This window comes from Anneissia japonica, unplaced genomic scaffold, assembly GCF_011630105.1.
Source record: "Anneissia japonica isolate Jap-2015-1 unplaced genomic scaffold, ASM1163010v1 scaffold3066_len296678_cov185, whole genome shotgun sequence".
Taxonomy (NCBI): domain Eukaryota; kingdom Metazoa; phylum Echinodermata; class Crinoidea; order Comatulida; family Comatulidae; genus Anneissia; species Anneissia japonica.
Genome location: NW_022725920.1, coordinates 31,326 through 43,835, shown reverse-complemented (window position 1 = coordinate 43,835; position 12,510 = coordinate 31,326). Strand labels below are relative to the sequence as shown.

Genomic DNA, 12,510 nt, shown 5'->3' with positions numbered 1-12,510 from the left:
GTATAGATGAAAGAAATAGTGGGAGGCTTGTTGTATTTCACACATTTTCACCCTTACTTGAGTTATATTCTTTCGAGCTTGATGGGCAAATACACAACTATAACATCAAAGGCATTTGTGGCTTCAATAATGTCCTTTCTGAGATTTTGCAAGAGCAATTTGCAATCGCTGGCTATCAAGTTGTGGATTAAAATCCACATCTTACTGTCCTCAACCTGAAGTTGGTGGAAACCAGGTTGCACACTGCACCAGTTTTACCTTGTTTGTCTATAATGTGCTCAGGTCTGGTTTGCAAAGCCACGTAACTCGGTCTTCTGGCCTGCCTTCCATGGCCTCAGCACTTCTGGACCTATCCTCATGGCTTCCATCTGTTCAGTAAGAGTCTCAACTGCCAGCGATTGCGAATTGCTCTTGCAAAATCTCAGGACATTATTGAAGCCAAAAATGCCTTTGATGGTTTAGTTGTATATTTGCCCATCAAGCTCGAAAGATCCATAACTCAAGTAAGGGTGCAAATGTGTGAAATACAGCAAGTATATGTATACATGTATTTGTATGTCTTACTGTACAATACAAGTACAACATCTACTTCAGGTCGAAATGGCTCTTCTCTTCTATTCAATATTAAGAACTATATGTCTACTATGACCCTCCATAAACTAAATGTTGTCACAGAACACCTCAAAATATGTAATAATTTGAGAATAGCATGTCAAAAATATGGAAAAAAAGGAGTAAAAGTTCACCAGCCTGACCTCATAAGTACAAGTTAATAGTGCAACAAAATTGTTCTTGAAATGACTTGGTTAAAATCATGATGAGAACAATATGTTTTTCTCAAACATTCATAAAACTTTCTGTCAATACAAAAATATGCTAAAGCCCAGTCAAAACTATCAAATTTTACTGGACAAAAACTTGTGACATGCCTAAATATGGTCATGATGACATCACATCATGACCATACATGGGGCTGCCTTCACAAAACCAGCATACTGTCGCAAATTGTTAAACTGATTAATTAGCATAAGAATATGTATATTTTTTGCCCTGCTTTAATTTAATTACTTTGTTTATGTTAAAGAATCTAGTTTAATTGTTATACTTCTGTTCTAGTTATATGTACTGAGGATCCCAATTGATCAGCTCTGGCTGGATGGAACACCCTCATAAAATATTGTTGATATAAAAAATAAAATAAATAAATAAACACAGATTTTTGTCATAGAATATTGCATGATTTGGACAGGCCACTACTTACAATTTCCAGACGCTTGATTTGTTTTTCTTCTCAAATGAAGGGTGTTCTCTAGATGCTCTGAAAGAGAATGTAGACATAAATAATTTATTGATATATTTCATCTAAAGTGTTTCAATTAGATCTCCTCTGAATGTTGTTAAAGACAACATCACAACAGATACATTTGAAATTGCTTACAGTAAGTACTCTATGTTATCCAGACTGTTGAATTGATGTAGCATGTTTGTATTTGAATAATACATAGAGTTATATGAAGTACATCACTTTGGGTGAGTACTCTAGAAACAGCCATCCCTCCAACGTGCTATGTACACTTGTTTACTGTCTATTTTTCGCGTCTGTGTACGTAATTGGGCAAATCAAACCTTTTATTGGTCTTACAGAAATGTAGGCAAGAAAGTTACATTAACACAATCCAAAAGTTATCAGTCCTAGAGTGGGAGTGATTGAAAAGGTACTTGCAGTTTGAGCTGGAGGTCAGCAGTTTGAATATTCACTATGCATTTAGCTTTGGGAAAGGCACTCCCTACCCAGGATCATTTAATTTATACACTCTTCTAGCATGACTAGGTCTTCTGAATGAGTTTCCACTTTGAAGAATGAATAAGTTCACAGTTTGGCATATCTTTGGCCCTTGTGCCCAAAGCTGAATACAAATAAAATAAAAATATACAATCTACCTTCAGATCTACATCTTAATTACCTGATCATTTCCGTCCATCTAACAGCTTCTTGGAGTTCCATGAGGCGTTCTTTGTATTGATTGCGTTCCATCAAGACGCGTGCCATTTCGACACGTGTGAAGCGTTTACGCTGGGCCATCGGGACTTCCTCCTCCTCGCCATCTGGGAGTCTGTTCAAGTCATGATGTTGCTCTTTCATTCTAAAAATAGAACAGAACAATTGATTATTCATCAAAAAATCATCCTTCAAATCATATAATCTTTCTTATAGTTCTTTCAGAATAGGAGGCGAAGGAGTCCTCAGATGGCCGAAATTCAACTGGTGCTGGACAGAGTCCATTTTGACAGATCACTGCTCAGCGACGAGGGCGTATCCCCATACTGCGATTTGGGTGCTGGTTTGGAGTTCTTCACTTATTTTTTGAATTACATCTGTTTACTTGCTTTTGTGCATAGAGACCCTAGTATTTTGCGCAGTACAAATGTATAATATTTAACATTTAAATAACCAATATACATGTACATTAAAATACATGTAGAATGCAGTGTGATGCAGATAAAATATTGAATAATTACGAATCAGATTAATGGTTAAATATGATATAATTTTGAATAGATTTACAAGCATACCATCAAGTTCATCAAGCATACCATCAATATTTTGTATAAAACGAGGCTTAAAATAGCAACATTTATGACTATCAAAAAACAGGGGATTGTTTTATACATGCAACACATACAAATTCTTACTTTTAAATCATGTTAGCCTTATGGGCAATTCGTCAATAACAAGTGAATTTACTACTAAAATTAAGCTACTAACAGTTAGTACAGTATATGAATAAACGCATTTTTAAATGCGGGGAAATAAGATTTTGATGAACATTAAATTAAGCCCATAAAATGGTATTATTTGAAGATTATCTGCACATTTGACTCCATTTTTAGCCAGCTAGATGCAGTATCAAGACCATAAAGAGCAGCAAAAAAATATGAAGTTCAAAGGTGAAACAAGGGTCGGGGGTCACCTTATATAGCCGACATATAAACCTTCCAAAAATCTTCTCAAATATGGGGGTTGTTTTGATACGCGGATGGTTTTACACGCAAAAAATACTCTGCGTATATGACAAATTCATATTATTGCCTATATATAGGCAAGAATGATGTCATACTATACTCACATACATGCGACATTATTAGGTAGTTTTCGCCGCACGACGTTGATCTTAACTTTAACGTTAGTACCCAACATGCAACGCGATAGCTCCGCCCCATTTTTTAAACAAATCGAAATACGCATGTGCAAACCCATGACTAACATACGTTGAGCACGTAAAATCCAGAAATTTACGTACTCCGCAACGCAAGGTGAATAAATTATGACGTCATCCGTTAACGTTAAGGTTAACGTCGTGTGGCGAAAACTGCCTATTATATGTATGTTTGTAAACTATACACTTCCTACTTCTAAGTACTGCAACTTGTAGACTTTACTGCGCATTCAGATTGTACTTACTTTTTCAACTCGCTTTCTAGCTCTTGTATCCTATCGAGCAGTTCCTCCTTCTTGTGGGTGACTGCGGCCACATCTTGACGCAAAAGTTCTGACTCGGCAGTTAACTCATCAACTTTTAGGATCAAATCATCTTTCACAATATTCAAGGCATTCCTGAAAATTTAGGAAAAGAGATGTTTCATTTTCATCTGGATGAATGAAGGCCAGATTAGACACGTAAACAAAAAGGGCTATCGCTTCGTAACATTGAAAATAACAACTAACTTTGTAGCTCTCAGTTCTGAATTCTCTGTAATCAAGTTCTCAACTTCTTTGCCCATTCCTAAAAAAAGTAATAAAAAAAAATGGTTAAAACAGTTGTATGGCAACTTAATACACATTCTTAAGATCTCACTGTAAAGCAGTGTTCACACAATACAGATTTGTGACAAATACCCATATGTGGGAAATTGCACCAATATATGGGCAAATCACATGCATATATGGGCAAATAACACCCATATATGGGCAAATATCAGATTTCCATAGAAATATGTAGGATGTATATAATCCACAGTGGATTTACATGCGTGTAGAGATGTGTTTTTGTGGTTAAGTTGGGATGAATATTGTGGGTGTAGGGATTTAGATGTACATAGAGATGCATATGAAGATGTATATAGGGGAGTAAACAAGCAAGCATAGGGACATCAATGCGCGTAGAGATTTATATGTATATAGGAGTGTAGACAAGCGTAGGGATGTTGATGCGCATAGAGATTTAGTGTATATAGGGGTGTAGACAAGTGCAGTGAGGTAGATGAGCGTAGGGATGTAGATGTACGTTGTGTTGTTCACAAGCATAGGGATGTAGATGTGTGTAGTAATGTAGATGTTTGTAGTAATGTCCACTAGGAATGTGTGATTCATGTATGGATTAATGATTGAGAATTTATATTTACAGTATTTACACGTCCATATGCTTTTACCCATTTTGAAGTTCTTCACATAATTACCACCAAATATACCAGTTTCTCAATATTATCATAATTCTTTAATGTCAAGCATTTAGACCAAACCAACCAAGATGGAACTTAGTTGCTATTCATAACCGCACATTGGATTCCATTAATAATTCACTCAGAATGCAAGCACAAAATGAGCCACATTGGCAATTTGTGTCATGATTAAATTGAAAACATGTTACAACGTATACCTAATGAAGCTGTAGATATCTAATAATGTCACTTGAATCTACGCGGATACACAATTTATGAAGATGATCCCTGAAGCGACAATTTTTCATTAACTCAGTATTATGTTTCAATAATTACTGATCCAAAAATAATAAAAACCGCAAGTTTAAACAGAAATTTTTTACACTATCATCAATAAAGGTGTATTGTTATCAATCATCGCTGACAGTAGTAAAGGTTAATTGGCAAAGGGGCTGGTACCAACTAGGTTATAAATGCTACCTAATATAAATGAAACGTAAGAAAAGGAAAATATTATTCAGGATTGGGTGATCCAGAAAAAAGGCCAAAGCCTGCAAAATGGCGCTACCCCAACTCCAAGTATTCACGACAGGTGCTTTTCTTTGGCTTCTATTTATTTATTTAAATTTTATTCAAATGTAAAATTAGAATATTCAAATTTAGTCCAAGTCCAAGTCATCACAAAACCATAGTAGAAATCGTACCAAAATGAATATTATTGTAATTAAAATAAATATGAAATTTAATTATTATAAATTTGCCAAAACTCATTTATTTTTATTCTCATCATAACTGTCTCTTATACACATCTAGATGTGTATAAGAGACAGTATATATATATGTCTATCTTAACACACATTTAGTCAATATTCTGTAATTCAGTATAACATAAAATAAAGCATTTTAAAAATAAATAAATTATTAAATTGTTTATCAGTGTGTATCTTACCATACACATTCACAGTCAGTATTTCTAATTCAAGCATAAAATAAAACATTTTAAAAATATAAATTTTCCAGGTTAACCCCTATACACATTAATCTCCCACTACATATTAAGCCTGGTTTATAATTTATAAATCACTCAGCCACTCATTTTTCAAGGGCTTCATTCATCTGTACAACGATACCGTGCGTTCTAAGGCTGTCAGTGAGTTTGATCGTATCAGAGAATGTGATGTCATGCTGATAGACTCTTATGATCCAGATGAATAGCCCTGACATTATTGTAATAGACTTTATAATCCAGATGGCATTAATTGTTGCCTTCAACTCTATTTCTTTTTCTTCAGAAATATTTATTCTCAGTTAATGACTGTTGAAAATATATGCCATTTTGGGACTAAATTTCATGGGCTATTTTTTCTTCTCTTTTTTTTTGTGTCCACTTGTTTTCCCCTGTCCTATATAATATATATTAAATTTGTATAAAATAAAAAAGCTTAATAGTATTGTAATAATTAAAATATATTTTTTTTAAATTTATGGATGTACTAAACAATTATTTTAAGAAATTATGAGTAAAAAAGAATATCAATATTTATATTTTCTTATATTTTGTATGTTTTTATACTGGATATCACATTTTAGTACTTTGATATACTATATAAGTACTTTAGAATAGTTATCATTTATGCTTTTTTTATATTGATTTACATAATTGCTTAACTTCTGAGGTACAAATAAACCAAGTAATCAAATAACTAGCATAACTAATAGTGGACTTCCGAATGTTTGTTTATAGTTATTTGGTTACAAACATGTTTATTGATTACCATAGAATGTTTACTATGCTTCACTGAATGAATGTAATATCATCCAGTTTACAGGTTTTTACAATTGTAGGCTATTGCAACTAATAGCTTTGATAACCGATATCATTGTATGTCCCCACACCCCCTACACCCCAATGGAAATAAGCCATTTTGTTTGGTTGGAGGGTTATCTAAGTTATACATCTGGTTATTAATTGTTAAGTACGAATGTCTTAAGAAAATTAGATTGTTATCTATTTTAATATATTATTATATTGATGGGACTTCAAATTTCCTAACTCGAGCATTAAATTTTTTTTTTTTTTTTCCGTGTTCAAAGATTTGACAAGCTTGAATCCACCAAAATGGTAGAGTACCATTAAAACTTCAAGTACGAAAAAATAACTATTTCTGATCAACTTAACACAAATTATTTCCTTTGAATTTTTCAATACAATTAACACACTATTTCCGTTCATCATACATATCACTGCCGAAAAGAGTATTTCTTTCTTTTTTAAGATTAAGACCTCGTTTCTGTTTCTTAGTTCTGATTCTGTCAATATAGTTTAATATTTAATGTATAACATACCTGCAAAATGTCAAATATTACTGTCATTTCCATTTGCATAATTATTTCATTTACTTTCTTCCAAGAAATTCCAACATATATGCATCATTCCTCTGCAAACTACACAATTATCATGCACACATAAAATTGACTGCACATACATGCATATAGCACAAAATCATCACGGAAGAGGGAGTACAGACAGAGAAAGGAACGACATCCATCAGACAGAAATGTGCATAAGAACAAATACAACAGGCAAGGATCCAAAAATGGAAACATCATGCAATTTTCTTAACAAATTTTGTACTAAATATTATATTTTACCCAAAGGAAGGAAATCTTAAACAAAATTTGAATTCGGCTTGAGGTAGTCTGCTTCAATAGCTTTTCTGCCTTAATTACATCTTCCCTCTGTCATACCTAGTCTGTCATATAAATTTTCTCTCAATTTAAACAAAATTATATACATACACAAACAAAGGCACTTGCATTTTAAATTAATATCTGTTTATCAACATTATCTCAGTAATGTACTAAAGGGAGAACATTTTATAACATACTTGAATTTTTATTTTAAAATTTAGATAATTTGTAAATTTATATTGTTGGAATTCAACATAGATATAAAACTTTTCCTTTCACTTCTGCAAAGACATAGAACAGAAATTCTTGACACACTTACAGTAGTACTGTATAAAGTATTTTTTGTAATACATTGAAAATCTGATCAACTTAAGTTAAAGAAATTAGAGATGTGTACGACCCTATAAAATATTTTTTACTGCCGTCTCTACTTTCAAATATGGATTTTAGCGGTGTCTATTCCTAGCCAATATTTTGTTTTCCGATTACGTTTATAGGCCGTCAAATAACAATTTAACAAGCATGTTAATGATTCCCTTTAGGCCCAGTATTATGTAATATGTTGACGTCATTCGTTGAAGATAAAATCAGCAGTGAAAAGTACCTAATAATGCGTTCAGGCCTCATGAGGATGCGTTCTAACATATCCTTGTTTATCTCTCTAAGTTTCCATAGTTTCAGATTATACAGAGGTTTACGTCATACAGAATCCCTGTATTGTAAAACAGGTATTGAATAATACATGTGTACATAAAAAAAAAATTATTTTGCATAACACAGAGTTATATGTGAAGTTGCAAAATATTTCTCGATTCTTTTGTACATCAGTTGATGTTCTGCACCCAATGGTACTCTACTATTTTGAGTGTTATCTTGTGCACTGTTTATATTTGAATAAAGATTACTGAACTGAATTTTCATTGATTTAAAGTGATGATATGTTTCCCATTTCCATAATTTGAGAATATTATTGTAATCAGTTATGTTGTATCAGGACCTACTTGAAAACAGTGCTGGTCACTAAATTTTTCCATTTTCTTCTAAAAGACATTTAGAATGCTTTGTATCTTTTGGGCAAAAGGTACTCTGCTGTATAATGAAGTTTAGTAGATCTTCCATACTCATTTTTTCCTAATATTTAATGAGTAACACATTGATAAACAGTACACGAATACAGAAAGTGTCTCCAGGTTACAGAATAAATTAAATAATACAAGTTAAGAGACATCTTTACCTGATAATGGTCATAAAGAAGTAATGTAACCTGCCCTTTGCCACCTCTTAATCTGCCATATTTCATGAAGGAATTAAATCTTTACACATCTTAAACCCTATCACACACTATCAAATGTAATGTGATAAATAAACATATGGATATGATATGACATTATCATCACCATATATGGGCAAATCACATCTACTTGTCACATAGAATTTGAAGTGTGAAAAAAAGTTCAAAATTCTTACATTTATTAAATTCATCAATGTAATTGCAAAGAGAAGAATCTATTCTACACATAACATTTGTAATATATTCATACAGAAACCAACAGCAACATGCAACGGATGAGTTTCTTACCACATAACTTGTCAGGTGACTTCACTAACAAATTTAACAAAGAACAAATGGGATAAAAGACAGTTAAGTGGAATTTACTGTACTACACATCATGCAACCATTGACCAATAGCTTACCATAAAAGTTGTCAGGTGACTTGACTAACAAGTGACAAGAGAAGTAGATAGGAAGAGAATATTTAGATGGAAAAAATCACCAAATATTAGATACAGGCATTCACTCATTCACACAAGAAGCAAAGCTGAATTCACACTACCAGATATTTGTCTGCAAAACTTAACAATGTTTGATCAAACTTTTCTAATGGGATACAACAGAGCATTGTCCAACTGTTAATTATTAAGCTCTATCCACACTATCATATTTGGATGTAATAATAATATAGGCCAGAAAAGTTTAAGCAGACATTTGATCAAACTTTGTGGAGTCTGACAGACAAACTATCTCATAATGTAAACACAACTTTAAAGCTTCAATAGCAAAAGCTTGACAAATCTGTCCCAAACAATAATTTAAAATATAGTAGAGCAAGACCAGTAATGGAGATTCCTGCAAAGGGACACAATATGAGCATGCTTCTTTTTAAAATAAAATAATTAAAAGAGAATGAGTCTAAGTGGATATGGCTTAGCATTGAAAAGGGGAAAAAACGTAATTATTACTTTTTGGCACATATACAATGCTTTCTACTCCAAAAAGTACCACATGATTTTTTTTTTATTATAACGGATATAAAATTTAATACAAATAAAATGAGAAAATATTAGACCTCAAGCAGATACTCATGGGTTCACAGGTTACTGACCAAGCGAACATATTAAAAAGAGCCAAAATCTCAGAATATATTTGAAAATATGGTATTAAATATTAATTAAAGCTATTTTATTAATATAGATAGAAGCAGTCTTGTTCCTTGTCACAAATTCCTATCAGAAGGGCATGAATCTCCAGCACTGATCATGGTAATAAATAAGCAGATGGAAAAACCCGATTGAAAACCCTAAACAGAATACCAAATTTGAAGTGTAGTTTCAAAAATAAAAAGGTAAAAAAAAAGAATGGGCTATTTTACCATATGATGAAATATCACTGTTATCTGTCGTAAGAATATATACAACAATTCATTATATAAAATATTTAGAGTTGTGAAAAAAACCAATCTACATATACCCCAACTCCTATGGGCCTGATTTTATGGTGCACAGTACAAACAGAAATATTGTACTATATTTCAGGTACCCAACAGATAGATGATACACAGACATACTGTAAATCACAGTTTTTAAGGAAACTAATTTATTTCCCAATCACATTCTAGCCCCAGAGCTTTTGATTACCTTTTGATTGTAAATCCAACCAAAATAGAGGGAAAAGTTGGTATACTCTGCTATAGGGCATGTGTTTAGATTTAAAAGTCCAATCATTTGTTGAGGTTATAGGCAGTATGCCTAAAATCTCTCCAACAAATGAGCTTTCAGCCAACAATTTCCTTTACATTGGATTTAACCTGTATGGGATAATCGGATAATAATAATAATAGTTGAATTTGTATAGCGCATCGTATTAAAAAGCTTCTATGCGCTCTTTGAATTTGACAAAGATGGTTGTAAATTACCAAGAAGTTAAGTAATGTTTGTGGTATTAGGTGATATGCCTGAAATCTCTTCAGCAATTGAGCTACACGTCCAAACAAATATATTATATTGCATTTCACCTAGAGGACTTGTTTGTATTATTTTTAAAGTTAAGTAATTTGCTGTTGTCACAGACAATGTCATTCAATTCATTTCTTTAAATTTATAAGTGACTGTTTCTTAGTCTGTGCTGACCTTACTGTGTCAGAAATCAGAAAGAACTTGCACCTTAAAGCCATGCATACACTATCGTCAGATATCTGTCAAACTCAAAAGATAATATTTAAACAGACTTTGATCTAATAAAACAAAACAATGAACATTTCCAGAGTGTCAATTAAACTTAACAACTGACCAATCAGAACAGTCTTAGTAATATGTGCTTGTCCAATAAACATGTGTTGTCCTAAAAACACAGGTGTTTACCTACATTTACGCAATTGTTTTGTGGGACCTTAGCAACAATATCCAAGGGGCGGGGCTTAAGGAAAAGGTTTATTTCAAACTTCCAACAAAGTATTAAAAAAATTAATTTGTTTGATCAGTTATATCCGATATAACATTACACTATAGACAAAGTCTGACCAAACATCATTTGAGTGTGTCAGACAAAAATCTGAAAGTATGCCTAGCTTTACTTAACCCAGGTTTAAGGTGGAAATATATAAATAAATACATCAGGCATCATTTAGGCGACAGTTGGTTTCCTGCTTTTGCGACTCCCGGGTTATGATGCCACATGAATAAATAAATAAATAAATATATCTCAAACTTCTGGAGATCATAGAATACAATATACCCTGTAATAAAATGACTATAACTACAGTATACCAACTTGCATTAATTTAAGTAAAAACATTGCACATTTTTTAAAGTGATGAAACAATGAACATGAGAGGGAGACTGGAACATGATAGATGCATTTTGTGCAAGAGGATTCTGGGTAAAGTACATGAGGATTATGGGTAGACAGGATCATTGCCAAATGTTGAGAGTGATTAATAGGACCTGGAAGGTAAATGATTATATCTAGTGAAAAACTGATGACACATTGACTAGGTAATACATTTTCATAATTATAATTTACAAACATTCGGGGATAATATACCAAAGTATCAAGTATAAATTGTTTTAAAATTTGTAATGTACCGGTACGTAATTCTTAAGAAAAAGCATAAATAGCTTAAACTTTAAGATTTAAACTGGAACACAAATGCAAATAAAGGTTGAAAATGAATGGTACTATTAATCTGATTTTGTCAGTTTAATAGAATTTTCAAAAGGCATTGCACCACTGACCGACTAACCAACTTTCATGCAATCAAATAAAGGAATGTGACCCATTAACTAAGGTAATATTACCAAAAGGAGTCACAATGACTATCTGTCAATGATGACAATTTACAACCAGTTCATGTAGCCTTTTTTAAAATAAGATTTAAAAAATTCAATTTACTACACTTTATTTTTTTTTCATTCAGTTCATGTAGCTCTTAAAATCAGAAATCAATTCAATTTTCAACAATAAATTCTCGAATGCAACATGACCCCATTTTCATGCATGTCAAACTAAAATTGAAAATAAAAAAATAAATCTTGTAGGTGAACAATTTAACAAGTACAGGATTTTATTACACAATTCAAAAGGATTTGCTTGTAAATTTATCCTCTCTATATTTCCTAATCAAAAACATTTAGTTAATATATGCTTTAGGTGTAAAATGCGGTCATACCAACTTTCAGAATTTTACTTGTCTAATTATGTTTAAATCATTAGAGTTATATTTGTTATTTAGAGATAGTTCTTACAGCTATTTACTAAATATTAAATTTTAGTTTTTGACTATTAATACACAAATTCCAAGGTGACTCCATATCCCTGCACGTACAATGACAAATATAATGAAAACACATTTGACAAGAAAGGCAATTTGAATAGCAATTTATACCATTATTTTATTGTAATCGTCTCTAGAAAGACAAATTTCTAGTATGCTGAATATAAATGCGACAATAAAGAACCATTTTAATACATTTCTTCATCGAAAACATTAAATTAATGTATGCCTTAAATGTGTGAAGTGTGCTGTACACTAACACTTCAAAATGTAACTTCAAATTTTGGCTACCTGCCAAATGTAAATTATATCTCAATCTTTATATGTG

General features: G+C 32.1%; 1 protein-coding gene across 1 annotated transcript in view; it reads right to left on the bottom strand.

The window, feature by feature from the left end:
- LOC117112981 (C-Jun-amino-terminal kinase-interacting protein 4-like) overlaps positions 1-12,510 on the bottom strand; it is a gene marked incomplete in the record, with an annotated part of 67,538 nt that overhangs the window by 31,285 nt on the left and 23,743 nt on the right. Inside the window, 5 exon segments of the mRNA XM_033256204.1 lie at positions 1,262-1,318; positions 1,965-2,144; positions 3,464-3,616; positions 3,728-3,785; positions 8,711-8,734. Coding sequence (XP_033112095.1) covers positions 1,262-1,318; positions 1,965-2,144; positions 3,464-3,616; positions 3,728-3,785; positions 8,711-8,734 — 472 coding nt within the window.